Source organism: Macaca nemestrina, chromosome 12, assembly GCF_043159975.1.
Source record: "Macaca nemestrina isolate mMacNem1 chromosome 12, mMacNem.hap1, whole genome shotgun sequence".
NCBI lineage: Eukaryota > Metazoa > Chordata > Mammalia > Primates > Cercopithecidae > Macaca > Macaca nemestrina.
Genome location: NC_092136.1, coordinates 69451592 through 69472429, shown reverse-complemented (window position 1 = coordinate 69472429; position 20838 = coordinate 69451592). Strand labels below are relative to the sequence as shown.

General features: G+C 36.5%; 1 protein-coding gene across 1 annotated transcript; it reads left to right on the top strand.

Annotated features, from left to right (window-relative positions):
- Positions 1 to 9912: 9912 nt before the first annotated feature.
- On the top strand, positions 9913 to 10743 carry LOC105468635 (olfactory receptor 52A5-like). Its single transcript, XM_011718830.2, has one exon. It carries the CDS (start codon positions 9913 to 9915, stop codon positions 10741 to 10743), a length of 831 nt encoding a protein of 276 aa, XP_011717132.1.
- Positions 10744 to 20838: the final 10095 nt, after the last annotated feature.

Genomic DNA, 20838 nt, shown 5'->3' with positions numbered 1-20838 from the left:
CAAACCCACAGCCAATATCCTATTGAATGGGCAAAAGCTGGAAGCATTCCCCTTGAAAACCACCACAAGACAAGGATGCTCTTACTCACCACTCCTATTCAACATGGTATTGGAAGTTCTGGCCAGGGCAATCAGGTAAGATAAAGAAATAAATTGTATTCATATAGGAAGATGAGACGTCAAATTATCTTTCTTTGCAGATGACATGATCCTATTTCTAGACAACCCCATTATCTCAGCCCAAAAACTTCTTAAGCTGATATTCCACTCCAGTAAATTTTCAGGATACAAAATCAATGTGCAAAACTCACTAGCATAACTATATACTAACAACAAGCTAATACCAAATACCAAATCATGAATGAACTCCCACTTACAACTGATACAAAGAGAATAAAATACCTATGAATACCACTAACAAGGGAAGAGAAGTACCTCTTCGAGGAGAACTACAAACAACTGCTCAAGGAAATCAGAGAGCACACAAACGAATGCAAAAACATTCCAAGTTCATCGATAGGGAGAATCAATGTTGTGAAAATGGCCATAATTGCCCAAAGTAATTTATACATTCAATGCTATTTCCTTTAAACTACCATTGACATTCTTCACATAATTAGAACAAAAACTATTTTAAAATTCATATGAAACATAAAAAGAGCCCATATAGCAAGACAATCCTAATAAAAAAGGACAAAGATGAAGGTATCACACTCACCAACTTCAAACTAAACTGCAAGGCTACAGTAATCAAAACAGCATGGTACTGGTACAAAAAAAAAAAAAAGACACATAGACCAATGGAACAGAATAGACAACACAGAAATAAGACCTCACATCTTAAACCATCTGATTTTCAACAAATCTGACAAAAACAAGCAATGGGGAAAGGGTTGCCTATTTAATAAATGTTACTGGGGAAACTGGCTAGCCATATGCAGAAAATTGGAACTGGACCCTTTCCTTACACCTTATACAAAAATTAAGTCAAGATGAATTAAAGACTTAAATGTAAAACCCCAAACTATAAAAACCCTAAAAGAAAATCTAGGCTATCCATTCAGGACATAGGCATAGGCAAAGATTTAGTGATGAAAACATCAAAAGCAATTGCAGCAAAAGCAAAAATTAAATTAGTTTAGTTAAATTAGTTTAGTTAAATTAAATTTAATTAGTTCTAATTATACTAAAGAGCTTCTGCACAGCAAAAAAAGCTATCAGCAGAGTGAACAGACAACCTACAGAATGGGAGAAAGGTTTTGCGATCTATCCATCTGACAAAGGTCTAATATCCATAGTCTACAAGGAAATTAAACAAATTTACAATAACAAAATTATGAAGTAGGCAAAAGAGATGAACAGACGCTTCTCAAAAGAAGACATTCAAGTGGCCAAGAAACATACGAAAAAAAAGCTCAACACCACTGATTATTAGAGAAATGCAAATCAAAACCACAGTGAGATACCATCTCATGCCAGTCAGACGGCAATTATTAAAAAGTCAAGAAACAACTGGGCGTGGTGGCTCACTCCTGTAATCCCAGCACTTTGGGAGGCTGAGAGGGGCAGATCACCTTAGGGCAGAAGTTCGTGACCAACCTGGCCAACATGGTGAAACCCCATCTCTACTAAAAATACAAAAATTAGATGAGCATGGTGGCATGCACCTGCAGTCCCAGCTACTCAGGAGGCTAAGACAGGTGAATCACCAAAAGAGAGTAGTGCTGTTATACCAATATTAGACAAAATAGAATTACAGGCAAAAACTGTTACAAGAGACAAAAACATTGTAATACTAAAAGTCCAATTAATCAAGAAGATAAAGATTTAGAAATATATGTACCAGAGCTGTGAGCTCCTAAATACACGAAGCAAACATTAACCAGAAATTAAACACCATAAATAGAAAGACGTCCCATGTTGAAGGATTGAAAAACTTAATATTGTTAAGATGTTGATACTATCCAAAGCAATCTACAGACCCAATTCAATCTTTGTTAAGTTTTCAATGATAATTTTTTCAGAAACAGAAAAAACTACTCTAAAATTCACACGAATACAAAAGGGACTCCCAATAGCCAAAATGTTGTTTTGTTCACCCATGTTCATAGCAGCATCATTCATTGTAGGCGGCAAGCCACCTAGGTGCTGAGGCAAGAGACAGAGGGCACAAACTGTTCCAGTATAATAAAATATATAAAACAACAAGAGTTATACTAGATCTAGATCATAGACGTGATTATATATGAATATCATTAACCATTAGTTTGTAACAATTACTCTTTATTCCAATATTATAATAATCCTTGCTCTATAATCATAACCTAGGGAAAACCAGGCCATATGGAGATAGGAGCTGAGGGGACATAGTGAGATTGCGAGCCTTCTGTTATGCCCAGGCAGGGCCACCAGAGGGCTCCTTGGTCTAGAGGTAATACCAGAGTCTGGGAAGACGCCCGTTGCCAGGCCTACCGTGGTCTTGCAGTAGCGTCAGTGTCAAGGAAAAACACCCACTACTTAGCAGACCTGGAAATGGAGTCTCCTTTTCCCCAGGGGAGTTTAGAGAAGGCTCTACTCCTCCACCACCTGTGGAGGGCCTGACATCAGTCAGGCCCCCTGTGATGCTGTGCTTCAGTGGTCACGCTCCTAGTCCGCCTTCGTGTTCCACCCTGTACACCTGGCTCTTCCTTTTAGATAACAGTAGCAAAATTAGTGAAAGTACTAAAAGTCTCTGATATGCAGAAATAATGGCATAAGCTGTCTCTGTCTCTCCCTCTCTTTCTCTCTCTCTCCTTCTGCCTCGGCTGCCAGACAGGGAAGGGCCCCTTGTCCAGTGGATATGTGACCCACATGGCCTTATCTATCATTGGAGGTGGCTCACACTCCTTACTCTGCCCCTTTGTCTTGTATCCAATAAATATCAGCGCAGCCTGGCATTCGGGGCCACTACCAGTCTCCACGTCTTGGTGGTAGTGGTCCCCTGGGTCCAACTGTCCTTTCTCTTATCTCTTTGTCTTGTGTCTTTATTTCTACAATCTCTTGTCTCCACACATGGGGAGAAAAACCCATCAACCCTGTGGAGCTGGACCCTACAAGTCATAATCTCCAAAAGGTGGAAACAACACAATACCCATAAACAAATGCATGGATAAATAAAATGTGGTATATACATACAATGGAATATTTATTCAACCTTAAAAATGATGACATTCTTACACATGCTACAACCTGGATGAAACTTGAACATTATGCTTAGTGAAATAAGCCAGTCATAAAATGTACAAATATCGTGTGATTCTACTTACATGACTGACCCATTTCAGATGACCCCTATGTTAGAGAGGATGTTAGAAAGGACTCTTCAATGAAAGATATTTTCTGAGTGCAGGTCTGACAACAGAGAATAAATGTGACATTATAAAGCTTCTGTTTGCACCTGAAATGCACTGTTGTGTATCATGACTTCATCCTGGCTTATAGCTCCCAGAACCATGTAGAGGAATTTTCTGTTTAAAATAACATCACCTCAGATGCAGATAATGGCTATGGTCAAAGCAATGCATACCTTCACTTGTAGACATAATTTTTAAGATCTTTAAGTGAACTATATGTGAAGCATATAAATAGAAGACAAAATGCATCCTTCGATCGAAGTAAATATGTGTCTCATCTCTTGCTTAAATGATTTCAACCACTTTTAAATGTATTTTCTCACTACGGTTTCATCTTCAAATTCTTACATCAGTTTTCAGACTGACTTTTCTATTGTACAATTGCAAATATGACTTCATTGACCCTCTGTTAATGGTCAACAATCTGTCAAAGGTGTCTCTTGTATAATAAATAATGTTTAACACACACACACACAAACACACACAGATTCCTATACATAATTTTACTTAAGTGGGTATACATAGATCTGTACGCTACAGGTCAGGACTCCTTCCTTTCTTAATGCAATCCCTCTGTTTGAAATACATTATTACAGTTTTTGTGTAATCCACTCCAACTTCTGTTTTAAAATGAAAATTAAATAAAATTAAGAAAAGACAAATTAATCTTTGATAAAAATCAGTAAAGTATCAAGATACCTAGAGTGAGGAAGTTAGTAGCAGAATGGCTAGAATGGGGCATGAGGGATCTTTCTGGGTACTGCAAGTTTTTAATAATTTAATTTGTATGATGGTTATGCAATAGTATACACATGTCAAATTTCATCAAACTGAATGCTTATGACCCATTATTCTTTTGATGGATATTTGGATTGTTTTCATTGTAGTGCTATTGTGCAGAAACTGGTATAAAAATAGTATACAAATCTTATTGTGAACTTGCATGTTTGTTTCTCTTGAGTAAACACCAAATAGTACAATTGCTGGGCCATAAAGTGGATATGTGTTTCCTTGTATGGAAACTTGCAGTAGAGAGCAAAAACCATAAAACCACATTAATACGGTATGTGAGCAAAAACATAAATATAACCTGTTATCGAATGGGAAAGTCTCAGGAATATTTTTATGCAAAAGAGAGATTATGTTATTTTAATGATAATTTAACATTTATATATGCCTATAGGAAAAATGTGGGGGAGTTAGTGAAATGTACCAGTGTCCATTTAAGTGTAGAAGATTAATGAGACTTGACCCTTTGGGACTCAGTGAAATCGACAAAAAGTAAAAGGATAAGAGAGAGGAGAAAGAGAAAAAGAAGTGGTAGAAAAGGAAAGGAAAAAAAAAAAGAAGAAGAAATGCTGGAGGTCATCCCCAGTGGGAGCTAAAAATTGAATACTCATGGACGTAAAGGTGGGAACAATAGATACCGGGGATAAATAGAAAGGGAGGGAGAGAGGGAGGCAAGGAATGAAAAACTAAGTTTGGGGTACTATGTTCACTATATGTGAGGTGAAAGCATTTGTTTTCCAAACCTCAGCATCATGTATTATGCAAAACTGCAAATGTAACCCCTGAATCTAAGATAAAAATTGGAATTATAAACAAGCAGACAAGCAAGTCAACAGGAAAATTTAAAAAGAGGTAGAAGAGGAAGGAAAAAAACTTCTAAGGAAACTGAGAGTAAGAAAAAAATGACAACTGATAGTCTAAAAAATATTTTATTCTTTCCTCTACAACTCAATGAATTTTGTATGCATAATGAGGTTGGACAAGTGATTTTGAAGCTGGATAGCTACTGACCATGTAAGAATGCTGGAACACTGAATCAGCAATGTTCTCACATGAGACTGGAAAGTGAGTGCCAGGCAGTTAAACCACATTCTAACAGACAAAAAAAATCTATACTTTGTTCGTTATAATCTAAAATACTGTTACCTAGGAGTCTTCTAGAGGAAGGCAGTTTGTCAGCTTCATAATTACAATCAGTGGATTATTGACCTTACATGCCAAATAGGTGAAAGGCTAAAAACTCTGAAGTTAGAAAAACAACCTACAGTTGTTTTTCCCTACAATATCCCCAGATATTTTGGAGGGAAAACACATTATGGATATATTCTATAAAACTTGTTATCTGAAGACTTTGAGTAGATCAATGAAACTGGATACACATTGTTACTGAAGTTAGTCTCAATTTCTATCAAGAAAGGAGAAAAAAATGAAATATCTGATGTCTCAATCAACAGAGAAAACTTGGAAATCTTGTCCCTGAAAAGGGGGTATTTAAATTTACTATTAAATATTGGGCAAGGCAATGGAGTAAAGTGTATCACGTAATTGTAGTAGTAATAGTATTACTATTCTATTTATAAGCAGAATAGCTCCTACTCTTCCACTGCAGTTAAAGGACTTGCCAGATGATAGAACAGAAAAGATAATTAATCTTCATTTCTACTTCTTAGGAAATCTCCATCTCTTATATTCACTTGATTGCATTCCTAATGAGCCCATAATCAACTTACTCTGAATGTGAGCAAAACCAGATATTTCCTGGTTCTGTTTCCTGAGAGACTCTTTTCTTCTAAAAATCAGAAAACTTTATGACCTTGCCTTCCAGGTCTGAGACCAACTTGCTCCTGGTAAGGAAGCCTGGGACTCAGAAGGATAATGATACTCTAGGGACACCAGAAGGATAATGATGCTCTATGGTAAGTCCAGACCTTCAGGAAAACCCAGTGACTCTTCCATTAATATCTATATGTGCTGAAAATTTTGGTAGAAACAAGTGATAAAACCAACTTAATCACATAATAGACCAGTCTTCAACTCTACGCAGGTAAGTTTCTCCCTGTGCAAAGTGGGATCCCCTGAGAGCGGATATGGCTGTGATGGCAGTTCATCTAGGAAAAATTGATAGAATAGTGTCTTTAAATCTTACTTAACTCAATGAGTCTTTTGTCCATGTTTCTTCTGTATTTATAATTTTTCATAAAAAATGAAGGGATAGATTAATATAATTTAGACTTAAAATATATTCATAAGTAATTAGGTAATATCTTCATGTGTTTCTGTTCTCCAAATAATTAATTACATAAGCAAGTTTGTAACCAAGTGTTTTAGAGTCTAGTCAATTGAATACCAATTAATTCTAATATTTCCTAATTTAGGAAAATTAAGAAGAATAATTAATAGCAATCTACCATTGAGTGGAAGTGAGACAGACGTTTGAGCAATGTAGAAAGTAGAGGATGGAGAAGAGAATCATATAGTTTCTAAGTATTTCATATCTTATTTATTTGCCCAGCACCTCAAACTTCTCTCTGTCAGGGCAAAGGACTTCCCAGCCTCCATTTTTCCTTCTTGTCTCTGTCAGAGATCGTCTATTCTTTTCTTTGGCTTCTACTCAGTGGGTAAAAATAAGACACCCATTATATGAAAACAGTTAGATTATTTTAAAAAGTTAAGAGTCATCAAGCTCTTAATCAAGCTCATACCCTGTTGTCTCTTATAGAAAGTGGGTTTGAGGTAATTTATGTGTATATATTTCCCCCATTAAATTACTACATACTCAGAAGCCTATAAAGGAGGAGTGCTGTAAATATTTACTTTTTTCTTAATCATATTACCTTTTTTTTAACCGCACCAAAAAAAATCTGCAAACATTTTTAGAATGTCACCTTTTTACTTCAAATCAGATCTTTTGATGACTGTTTGGAAGAATGGCTAATCTTATACCCAAGGTGATGGAGGAAAGCTCTTTGACTCTAGATCTTTTCTTGTCTTCTAGCTTTCTTTGTTTCTATCATCAAGAAGACTTTACTTCTTTTTGTTTTTATCTCTTCCGAATATTTTACTTTCTGTTTCTGCCTTGCCAAAATATCAGGCTCTACAGAAAAAAATAAAATAAAATAAAACTGGGCATAATGGCTCACATCTGTAATCCCAGCACTTTAAAAGGCCAAGGCAGGCAGATTGCTTGAGCCCAGGAGTTTGAGAGCAGGCTAAGCAATTATAAGCTACCATATATTGAATATTTAAATTGTTCCAGACACTAATCTCTTCTATACAGTTTCTCATTTAACAATGAAGTGAGGGTTAGTGTTCTTAATTTACAGATGAATAAATTGTGTGTAAGCTACTCAGGCAAGATGCTACACATGATACATGAGGGATCCAGGATTGGTAGCCAGGCCATCTTTCTGATTTTCAAGCCCTTGATTTTAATCACTTGTTGAATACTAAGAGGTAATCTGATAAAGAAAGACATTATGATAAAGTGGGTGGGGATAAGTATAATATTTATTTTTGCTTTTAGGTTAATGGAAACTTATGGAATGATTAAAGAAATTCTAACAGTTTTAGCTTATGAGATCTTTTTCTTTCAGTATCTATCATTTCTGGCAACTCATTCATAAGTAACAGAAACATTATCCACATACTTCACCATTCCTTCTACCACATACTTCCAAATATCTCATGTCAGCATCAAAGGGATTTTTTTTTTCACAATGTTTACGTGATTTGTTTTGACAGAGTTTTACTGTAGTCATCCAGTCTGGAATGCAGTGGCATGATCTCAGCTCACTGCAACCTCCAGCTGCCAGGTTCAAGTGATGCTCCTGCCTCAGACTCCTGAGTAGCAGGGATTACAGGTGCCTGCCACCATGCCCTACTAAATTTTGTACTTTTAGTAGAGATGGGGTTTCGCCATGTTGGGCGGGCTGCTCTCGAACTCCTGACCTTGGATGATCTGCCCGCCTCGGCCTCCGAAAGTGCTGGGATTACAGGTGTGAGACACCGCGCCTGGCCCACAATGTTTATTGCTTTAGTCCTTATTTGTAGCTGTTCTACCCACAGTCCACTCATTAGTATTTCTGCAGGATCTCAAGCAAAGATATTTTAGTGTTTTTTCCATTCTGTTATATAAGAATTAATACACCACAAATTATTTTTGTACTCCCAAACATGTACTTTCTGTGAAAATAAAGTAGCTGCTCATCTGACATTTTTAAAGAAATTGCTATCCAGAGAGAAAAAGAAACAGAAATTTTTACCATTATTCATAAAAGGCTTCCTTTTTTAAGGATGTATGGATGTTACTAGATGGAGAAAATCTCTTTATGTGAGGAACTGGGCTCTGTGTTTAGGTATGGACAGTTTGAAGCAAACTGAGAAATGGTTCAAAAATTAGAGAGTGATAAATAAAACTAAGACTAAAGGGGGAAAAGGTTGTATTTAATGGAATCCCCCCCAAAAGGATCATGAGTCAAAATCTGGAAAGACTGTAGAACTAGGGAGGTATTAAGACGCGGGCATTATATTCAACAGATCTTCAGAATTCAAACCACAGCTCATTACTCATAATATTACATAAAGTTATTTAAAAGAGAAAGTAGGGAGCCAGTTATACAAAGTAGGATATGAAATCTTACCCAGAGCCCAAGGAGTCTAGTGATCCATGGATCTTTAACCTCTGGGAAAATGAACACACACACACACGCACACACACAGAGGCACACACACACACTCTCAGTCATGTTAATCCAACTAGCCAGGTTCTGCTTTTGAATACATACTGTCCTTTTCAACTTGTTCATTTTTCATTGAATTTGATATCTTTGTATTCTTCTTTAAAAAAAATTCTTGGCCTTGGTGAAAAACAAACTAATTAAAAAAAATCCTCTATATTCTACATTTCTCCTTCCACTCTACAAATCTGCCCAAAACATAAAACGTAACTGGTCCTTAATTTACTTAGGAAAAATAAACTTTCCTTAACTGTCTCTGGAAATGAACAATCCCCTTCAATTCTTCTCTAAAGGCCACACTTGGTGCTCTGAAAAATGGTGGATTATTCAAGATTTTGATGAAGGAATGATTTAAACTAAAGCTCTCCTTTAACAAACCCCACTTGAGAACAGATGAAAATGACACAGAAATAAATAACTCATTTTCCGAGACCGGGAGAAGTGTGGCTAATACTGAACACTCTCATAAGATTATGTACTAGTGTACACAGGACATCAGAAATGAGATTTCTTTCAGGAGAATTTCTAAGTCTGGTGAAATTGTCTGGCCTCTAGAAGTAGATAAAGAAGGAACACCTAATAGTGGTGTGCAGGCAGACTAGTGTAGTGGAAGACGCAAAAGATCAATGCTCTGTGTCATAGCTTCCATTTCCACAAGAGCTAAGTCCGAAATCCTGAAACATCACCATTTTAACCTACCACATAGTTGTAGTACAACTTTTTCGTGATTGCTTGCTTGTGCTATCTTGTCATGTGTTGTAGAACCTCAGGATAATCTAACTGAACTGCCATTCACAGCACTGACTTATTTGCTCAATGCACACTGTGGTTGCATGAGAGGGAGGCTGAGAAATTTTCACTTTCCATTCAAATACTCTTCTACAGGTATCAGAATCAGTGGTGAAAAGACAGAATACCAACCTCAATGGCGTCCATCAGCATGTCATATTTGAACCCCAGAACTGTAACTTTGACTGGCATTCCTGGACTAGAGAATGTGCAGTTTTGGACTGGCTTTCCTTTTTTCTGTGTGCCCAGTGGCTGTGTTGGGAAACATCATTTTACTGATTATCGTCCCTACGGAATGTAATTTGCATCAGCCCATGTACATCTTCCTGGCTGTGCTGGCAGTAACTGACATAAGACTGTGTGCAGCCATTGCTCCCAAGATGTTGGCCATCTTTTGGTTCAAGTCTTGCTCAATGGCCTTTGATGCCTGCCTAGCTCAGCTGTTTTTCATCTATGCCATGCAGTGCATGGAGTCTGGTATTCTGTTGGCCATGGCCTTTGACCGCTATCTTGCCATCTGTGATCCTTTGAGACACACATCCATCCTCACACCTTCCGTCTTGGTTCACATGATAGTGGCAGTGGCAATCCGAGCTACAGTGCTGGTTGGTCTGTTACCCATTCTTATCAAAAGACTGCATATTTTCCATTCCATTCTTATTGCCCACTCTTACTGTGAACACATGGCTGTCGTCAAGCTGGCTACAGAAGACATCCAAGTCAATAAAGCATGTGGTCTTTTTGTGGGCTTTACCATTCTGGGATTTGACGTGATTTTTATCCTTGTGTCCTATGTTCTGATTTTCCAAGTTGTTTTTCATCTACACCAAAAGGAGGCACAGTTCAAAGCATTTAACACATGCACAGCTCATATTTTTGTTTTCCTTGAATTTTATATTCTTGCCTTTTTCTCCTTCTTCAGCCACCATTTTGGACATGTGGCCCCCTCCACCCACTTTCTGTTGTCTACCATTTACCTCCTTGTGCCACCTACACTCAACCCTATTGTCTATGGTGTAAAAAACAAGATAATCTGAAAGCGTGTGGCACAAATTTTTCTTCTGAATTGTGGATCCCAAGAGTGATCTATCAAATGTTTATGACCATGTAGAGAATGCTTTACTTTCCTAGAGATGGAGAGAGTTTGGAGTGTGCTCACGGCTGGAGGTTCACATTATCATGCTGGATATCAATTTATTTTATAACTACATCTAGGTCGACATAAAAAGTGTTCAATTTAAGACTGATATTAGCTCTCTACCAAATTAGTATTTGGCTTCTAATTTAATCTATCATGTCTTTCCATTCATATTATTTGCATTGAATTTGCAGCCTCTATATTCTACATTTCCTCTTCCACATCAAATCTAGATTCTACAAATCTACCCAAAACAGAAAATGTAACTGGTCCTTAATTTACTTAGGAACAGAACTTTCGTTAACTGTCTCTGGAAATGAACAGTCCTTTTCAATTCTTCTCTAAAGGCCACACTTGGTGCTCTGAAAAATGGTGGATTATTCAAGATTTTGATGAAGGAATGATTTGAATTAAAGCTCTCCTCTAACAAACCCCATTTGAGAACAAATGAAAATGACCCAGGGATAAATAACTCATTTTCTGGGAGCAGGAGAAGTGTGGCTAGTACTGAATACTCTCATAAGATTATTTACTGATGCACACAGGGCATCAGAAATAAGACTTCTTTCAGAAGAATTTCTAGGGGTTGTCTGGCCTCTAGAAGTAGATAAGGAACATCTAATGGTGTGCAGGCAGACTGGTGAATAGGTCATGGAAGATGCAAAAGATCAACACTGTGTGTCATAGCTTCCATTTACACCAGAGCTAAGTCAGAAATCTTGAAACATCACAGTTTGTACCTACTATATAGTGGCAATACTACTTTTTCATGATTGCTTGTTTGTGTTGTCTTGACATGTGTTGTAGAACCTCAGGATAATCTAGTTGAACTGCCATTCAGAAGACTGTTACCTGTGTGACTTTATTTCCCCATGTTCATAATTAGAATCACCCTTTGGGAAGAGCTGGAGAAACGCAGTTACTCTTCTGTTCCTCTGTTCTCTCAATAATCAGAGCCCCTCATTTATTACTGCCTACACTGATTCATTTCCAATGTGTTCAGATAGTTGTGTTCTTTTCCTCTAGATTGTCACAATTTTACACATATTTTAAATAAAATGTTTAATACCATACCAACTCCATATTTTGTCTGGAATCTCAGTGCCTCACCTTTATAGTCATGGCAAATGTAAAGAAGAACAAAATTGGGGGATGTAGACTATTAGATATAAAGACTTACCATATAGTGTCACAGGATATTTCTTATGATTCCAAAGACCTCTCTGAATTGTATGTTTTTGTGTTTCATTTGTTAGGAAGGCAAAAGATTGAAGTGGATCAGAATTCTAAGAGCTTCTCCTTAACAGACATTTTACTTTCCTTTCCAATTTTAAGTCCTACTTTCTGTGAGCATTTGAACTAGAAGTTGCTAGGCAGCAGGGAGCACACTAAATTTCCCAACTTAATTTTATCAACTCTGAAGTGAATGCAAACTATTATGTTATGAAATGTTGTTGTGATGATTTTTTTCTCACCATATTTCACTGAGAAGGCACTCTGTATATTCATAACATGATATTTTTATTAATGCTTAGCTGTACACATGAACTATAGTATAATTCTTTGTCTTCCCATGATCAATCAATCCAGACTTCTTTACTCCTAGTAAGCCTCATTTCATACCTCATTTTACACACCTCATTTCATAGTTCTAGTCTTTATGCCATTATGAATTTCTCTTTATGGCTGCTTATCAAGGATTATCCAGTGGCATAACAAATAAAAACTTGATGAATAAATACCAAAAGCTACATGCCTATAACTATTTTAACGGTTTTCAAATTTCCTGTAGAACCATCTATTCCAAAACAGCTATAGAAAGTTATTATTGGGCGTCATAAATCATCTAATGCTGAATTTTTCTGTGCTATATGATTAAAATTATTGGTGTGTTTCTAAGCACAACATGCATTTAAATTCTGAAAAGTGACCTAATTCTGAAAAGTGATCCATTTGTTTATAATATCTTTCAATTTTACATATATGTAAAGTATCTATTATACATATATATACACACAGAGAAACACATAGGGAGTATATATACTATGTATAATACACACACACACATATACATAGAGAGATTTTTTTATAGAAATTGGTTCACTCAATTATGGAGGCTGAGAGGTCTCATGATCTGGTGTCTGCAAGGTGGGAAACCAGGAATGCTAGTGATGTATAATTCAGACTGAGTCTGAAAGCCTGAGAATCAGAGGGCCAATGATAAGTCCAAGCCTGAGTCCAAAAGCCCAAAAATCAGGAGTGTCAGTGTCTAAGGGTAAGAAGAAATGGATCTCTCACCTCAAGCAAAGACTGAATTTAGCATTTCTCCAACTTTTTGTTCCATTAAGGTCCTCAACAGATGAGATAATGTCTACTCACATTGGTGAAGGTGATCTTCTTTACTTAGGTTCTTGATTCAAATGCTAATCTCTTCCAGAGACACACTCACAGACACACTAAGATAAAGTTTTACCAGCTAACTGAGCATTTCTTAGCATGGTCAACTGGCACATAAAGTTAGACATCACAAGTACCATGGGAAGTATAGGCTAAAGCTACAGACAATATGCACAAAGTATACTGAACATTTCATCTAAAAAACGTAAATATCCCAAATGTCAATTTAGAGAGGTAACATCATATAGTGGCAGTCATAATTACTGTATAAAATGTAGAGTGGAGTGATAGTTCAAACACTAGGAATTTGCAAGTTCATAGTGTTTTATTCATTTCAAAAACCAAGTAGCAGTAACTAAACTGAATTCATCTGTTAATACATTTTAGCATTACTATGTAAATATTTCAAAGCATCCATTACAGATCCACATACATAAAGACTACCATCTTGTCCCACAATATAATTGATCTGTGTATCCTGAATCCAATAAAAAAAAGAGAAACCACACTTTGGACAAGTAACTTTTAATTTAAACAATTATTAACTTTAACAGGGGATTGAAATAATGAAAGACTGGTCACTAAGAAGTGAAGAGAACCCTAAAGGATATAGGATATTGGATATAAGAAGTAGTCAGTACCCCTAGGGTTGAAATAGAGTACCCAAGAATGAAACTCTCCTTCCTTGGTCTGAAATCCACACCTCATTAGAAAAAATATAGATATGGTCATTGAGAAACAGGAAAAATGGCTGTGATGCTTTTCTAGTGGAATTTTCCAGGAATCTGACCTCTAGGCTACCAGGAAAAGCCATACGTAGGTTTCCAAGAAAGCTGCTGGTCACTGGGCCTTATGTGCTTTGTGAGCTGCAGACGTAGGACACTGAAGAAGTTGCAAGAGCGGCAGGAACCTGCTGGAAACTGAAGGCACCCAAACTGCTAGTCTGGGCAATGATCATGTAAGATCCAGGAAGCAAGGCCTTCTCCTCCTGCAATGTTTCACCATTTTCACCTATTGAGAAAATTTAGCATTGTATCACATGATTATAAAAACAACAACAAAACTTAAAGAGCTGAGGTCCATTTTTGCAGAGAAGGCAAAAGGAGTGAATTTAGAATTGGGAGACAATCAATCATTAACCAGTGCAGTCTGTATGGCAAATAATAGAGTTATTTGTACACGCATCTGAAATATAACATGTCAACAGGGTCAAGCCAGGCATTTATCTTCAGTGAGGGTAGTACTTGCAGCGGCCTACACCCTACACAGATCACAAAGAAAACTATTCTCTTTGTTTCCTTAAGAGACATCTGTCATTTTAAAAAAATCACACAGGGCAAGATGAGCAAACAGTTTATATTTTATTTCAATATTATTACTAGCAATAGGAGAGAAAATACAGACCAAATCTGAATACACAGCTCCACTTAAAAAAGGGTGGGAGAGTTCTTAAGGGCTGGTATTGGGGAATTTTAGGCCATCTGTGTTTACTAATTGCCTTAACCCACAAAAAAGTAAGCTTTCTCCCATCTTCATTACAAGAAGTAGTTTTCTTTTCTTTCTTTCTTTTTTTTATTTTTTATTTTTTATTTTATTTTTTTGACAGAGTCTCATTCTGTACCCCAAGCTGGAGTGCAGTGGCATGATCACTGCTCACTGAAACCTCCACCTCTGGGACTCAAGGAATTCTCCTGCCTCAGCCTCCTGAGTAGCTGGGACTACAGGCGTGTGCCACCACAGCCAGCTAATTATTTGTATTGTAGTAGAGACAGGGTTTCACCATGTTGCCCAGCGTGGTCTCAAACTCCTGAGCTCAGGCAATCCACCTGCCTCAGCCTCCCAAAGTGCTGGATTACAGGCGTAAGACAACCACGCCTAGCCAGGAAGTAGTTTTAGTAGTTTTACAACGTAGAGCAAGGTGCTCACCAAATGCAGGCTCCTACGTTACTTGGCACACAGCCTGAAAGATAGGGGTATTATCTTCCTTGATGATTCGATTTCAAAGAGATGGCCTCCAGGTCCTTGGGAAAGACAGTCCTGGATTATAAAATCTAAGAGGTTTTCAAAATATTTATTTATTTATTTATTCACTTATTTATTTTTGAGACGGAGTCTCGCCCTGTCACCCAGGATGGAGTACAGTGGCGTGATCTCAGCTTACTGCAACCTCTGCCTCCTGGGTTCAAGCAATTCTCCTGCCTCAGCCTCCCAAGTAGCTGGGACTACAGGCAAGTGCCACCATGCCCAGCTAATTTTTTGTTTTTAGTAGAGACAAGGTTTCACCATGTTGCCCAGGCTGGTGTGAACTCCTGAACTCAGGCAATCCACCTGCCTTGGCCTCCTGAAGTGCTTGGATTATAGGCGTGAGCCACCGGGCCCAGAAAATGTTTACATCTTAAAGTGGCTGAGAAAGCATATACAATTATACATTTTCTAAGGTAATACTCCAAGGAAAGGGAGATCAGGGAAAGCCTATGTAAGGTTTAGTCAAGCTGAGGAGAGCTTTAAATCCTCCTTGGTCACATCTTACATGTAAAGGAGCGAGAATTAAATAGTACATGTGGATTCTGCATGCTCTATAACCCTCAAGAGCCAAAATGTATCTTGGCAGATCTCAAGAGCATAGGCTTAGGGCCCCACAAGGAGGGTACAGGTGAATTAGTGGATACCAAACTAGTGAGGCCAAAAGACACGATTACCACATGGTAAACATAATTCCTTCATAGAATTTGTAGTCCAGGTGTAATTTACCAATCAGATTTTATATTCTTAGAATAAGTAATAATGCCTGGTAATGCAGTTATGGGGCTATGGATCCATCTGTATAAGTCTTCAGGGAACTAGATCTATAAAGCTATTCTTTTACAGATTTTTCCCTTGGAAACAGGAAAAGGTTTGGGTACTTTTTATTTCCGTTACTTCCACTTGTAAACGTTGATTGACACCTTAAATTAAAAAACAGTAAAAAGCAGTGTTCTTGATCATACGCATTTGTATCTAACAGGTTATTAATGTCTTCTTCACAACTTGATGAATCACCTTATTATCTAGCCAATTAATTTATCTAGGCCCTGAATACCTTTTGATGTCAGGTATCACAAGCAAGTTTACAATGACTATCATTTACAAAAGGAATAGTGCATTAAACCATAAAACAACATAACTTTTACCACTTTTATAAAAACGATAAATGCACTGACATCATTATTCAAATGGGGTTTTATCAAGTCTTAGGGCACAATCATATTCCAGTCACAAAATAATAAAATATAGTTCATATTCTTCTAGCTTGAACTTTTAAAACATCAAGTAAAAGTCTCTCATTTTAATAATTTTGTGTGACTACATCCCCAGTGATTCTCTGCTAGATGATAGCATGATAGCAGAGCATGTTGTTTAGATTTTAATATAGAGTGTAGTTATGCAGGAGTCAGGGCCAAAGGGAATTTTGTACAGGTTCATGGACGATGCTGTATTGTTTCTGCTTATGCCACTGACATTATTCTTGTCGCCCCTAGAACATCATGTAGGTTGAACTCATACTATCACTATTGCAGCTGTGATTGAAGTCTAGATGGTCTAAAGAAATTTCAAGCACTCAGGTGGGCACACAGAAATTCCCAGGTGATTCTACGTTAGCTGGTGCTTTGGTGGAATTAAAAATCTTATCAACTCCAGACTCTGGAACCATTGATAAATATATATGGTCTGCAGGACTGACTGCTCAGCTTCCTCTCCTGCAGTTATCCTAGCCTGGTTGGCTGGTATTTAGCAGTTTGATTTACCTGTCTCATGGAGGGGACTCTCAGGCATGTCCCAGTATGAATGAGACTCAAAGCCTGTTGGTCTACAGGCTTGCAGACACACTCTCCCACCTCCACTCAAATATCCTGTCTTGGTTTGAACTCTGACCACCATATACCCCAGTGGCATTTTCATTCACATCAGGCTAGATATACCTGAGTTTATTGACAGGATCATTTCGTGGTCCATAGGTAGAGATGATAAGTCTATCAGTAAAATTTCCTTCATTAGATTTTTTTCTTTTTTCTGGGCTTTTATCCTTATGTGAGTAATTATTAAGTCATAGTGAGGGAGATTATGCCTGAAGCACCTTTCCCATTTCACCAGCTAGGTCAATTGTTTCATTGTATATCTGAAGTTATTTTATTCCATGGTGCACAGTACCATTCTGTGATCGTAAGGCAATATTCCTGACTCACGGACAATAAAGCTGTCATTACTACTGCACCCAGATAGTTACTTCAAGTAAATGGTTAGGTTATTTCTTTCACTTAATCTATTAAATAAAACTTTTACTTTATAATAAAATAAAAAGTGAGTGAGTGCTTTACTCTTTTAGTCATCTTAGATTTTTTTTTTAACCTCAAACCTGTTCATCTAATCCTCTACTAAGCCATTAACATGGCTAGAGCAATTCATTATTCTGCTAAATGTTCCAAGTGTGGTAGATTATTATTTCACTTACAAATATCTTCGTGAAATAAAATGTTTCAGACAACAAAGAGTATAAGCATATAGAAGAGAGTAAGATTGCCCAGAATTCAGGAAGAGTGACTTTCAAAATACAAGCAAATGTTTCTTTCATATCCTGTCTGTACATAATATCTTCCCTGAACTTCTCAAAGTTCAGGAAGCTGCACAGAGTATGCCCATAAAAGCTCTAGGTAAGTTGTATCAATTAGCAATAGCAAGTACATTATTACAATATTTTCCATTTTTTATGAAGCTTTTATCTAAGCAGGCATTCTGTATTCTCAGTATAGAATATTTGTATTATATGTAGCTACACACCTACACTATAATATAACTTCGGGTCATCAGATGACTAATCAAAATGTTTCTACTACTAGATATAGTAAGTTACCTCAGTCTTACATTTGAAATTATGATTATTATTATGCTATAGATTTTTCTTTTTTTTGAGACAGATCTCACTCTGTCACCCAGGCTGGAATTCAGTGGCAACATCACAGCTCATCAATGCATTGATTTCTCAGGCACAGGTTATCCTCCCACCTCAGCCTCCCTACTCAAATAGCTGGAACCACAGGTACACACCACCACACTTGGCTAATTTTTGTATTTTTTGTAGAGATGAAGTTTCACCATGTTGCCCAGGTTGGTCTTGAACTCCTGGGCCCAAGCGATCATCCTGCTTTGGCCTCCCAAAGTTCTGGGATTGCAGGCATGTGCCGCCACGCCTGGCCTACTATAGACTTAAAGCAGAGATAAAAATAGCTGACTAATGCAAAGTGTATAATCTATAAAATAGATCATGTATGTACAATTATCTAAATAGGGCAAAGTTATAACACAATGCAGTAAAGAATAGTTTTTTTTCTTTTGAACATACGATGTTGAGTAAATATTTATATGAAGCAAAATGAACCATGATTCTAATCTCAAACCCCTGAAAATAAAAGTCAAGTCTAGATTTAGTTTATATCTACACGTGAAAGGTCAAATGATAAAGCTATAAGTGAAAATGTGGAGGATTTATTTATGACTTTGGAATAAGCAAATGAATCATGAATCAAATACAAAAACATAAACGTTGGGAAAAAGATAAAAAAATTGGACTGTAAAGAAAATAAGAATTTTTGCTTATCTAAAAATGCTATTCAGTGAAAAGGAAATAATGTACACTGTACATATAGTTTAGGTAGAATATATAGATACATTAAATTGTATTAAATCTATAGGTCAATTCATAGATAATACACATTTTGTGTGTGTGTGTGTGTGTGTGTCTAGTGTCTTAAATCCATGTGCTTGGTAAATATTTCCATGTATTTAGGTCCTTTTTTAGTGTGTGGTATTTTTGAACAGACAGATTCTACACATAGATTGTAGGTTATTATCTAAGATGTTACTATTTTAGCTATTGGAAATATACTTTAAAATCTGATTTGCATTTTATTGATAATATATTAAAATATAATTTATTTTGTACATTGACCTTTTATCCTAGTAACTTGATGAACTCAGTCAGTTTCAGGAGAATGTTTGTAGATGCCTTGATATTTTCCATGTAGGCAATCATATTATCTGCAAATAGAGATGACTAGATCTCCCATTCCAATCTGAATGGATTTTATTCATTTTTCTATCCTCGTTGCATATGTTAGGTTTTCAATTATGACATAGTATTGGAGTGGTAAGAATAAACATCCTTATGCTGTTCTTAATCGTAGAGAACAAACATTGTCTTTTACCATTAAATATGATGTTAACTGTAAGTGTTCCTATACGCCCTTTACATTTTGAAGTGCCTATTTAACTCTTATTTTTCTTATGATTAAATGTGTATTTTTAAATTTTTTATCAAGACTGCCATTGATTTGTTTCATTTTTTTGCATCTATTGATATGATTATGTAAGTGCTTCCTTTGTTAATTTTCTTAATATGTTGGATTACACTAATGGAATTTCAATTCAATAAGCCTTGCACTCCTAGAATAAATCGTACTGTTTTGATGCTAATTGTATAACAAGTTCTGAATATTTAACTTCCCTGTAGACAAAAAATATTATCCACATAGGTTGTTAACTATAAACACAGGTGAACTTAATAAGGTGAAGAAGAGTAAATTTAATAGAGAAAAAAGAAACAATGTAATGTTAGAATGAAAAGACTGGTGATGGGAAGTAAGGAAAAGAGGAAATGAAAGACAGACTCTTTCAAAACCTTTGCTGTAGTGAAAAGAGTGAGATAGTTCTCTAGATTTCTTTTGGTTTCAATAGATGACATTTTTCAAGACTGAACATACTTATCTGTTTAGGGAAGGGACAGATAGAGAGGGATACTTGAAGCTACACAACAGAAGAAAAATGATGGATCCCTAATCGTGAAGTAATTGATAAAGAGAGAAGAAGAAAAAAATGCTTAACAATGGCTGTGTACCACAAAGGGACAAAATGAAGAAGGCCAGATATTTGCAGAATAGATTTTAAAAGATGAGTAGAAAGGAAAACAGACGTGATCAATTTTGAAGCCTATTTGTGGAGAAATTGCTTAGACATAGATCTAGAAGGGGGAAAAAAAACAATAAAAAGTAAGGAAGAAAAAGCTATCTCTTAATTATAGTGAATATTGAGTGTGTAAGGTATATATTGTTCTGGGACACACAGTCATCAGTTTCTTACACAGTCCTATGAGTTTAATCCTAGAACTAACAAATGAAAACATTACCTGATGGTTGAGGTTAAGGAATTGGTTCATCCTTAGTTACAACCTTAAGTGTAATTCATTACAGATTATGTAACATCATGTTTCAGCTGACACACCAGGTCCTGCATCTAAGAGTAAAGAAGAAAACGCTAAATAAATCAAAACAATATTGCACACAACTAATCGATTCAATGGCAAAGGAATATATCACAATAAATTTAGGGTTATAAAACTAACATTGTATTTGAAGTATTACCCGAAATTCTCTGAAACTCATCACCTAGAGATCTTGAGCAGAATACTTTGATGGTAGAGTTGCATAAATGGTCACTTCAAAGTTTCACAAATATTGCCAAAGAGAGGGTGCAAAGTGGTGTCAAAAATGGAACAAAGCAGAGAATG

Excerpts from the sequence above, each read along its gene's own strand:
- LOC105468635 (XM_011718830.2), top strand. The coding sequence starts at position 9,913 with ATGTGCAGTTTTGGACTGGCTTTCCTTTTTTCTGTGTGCCCAGTGGCT.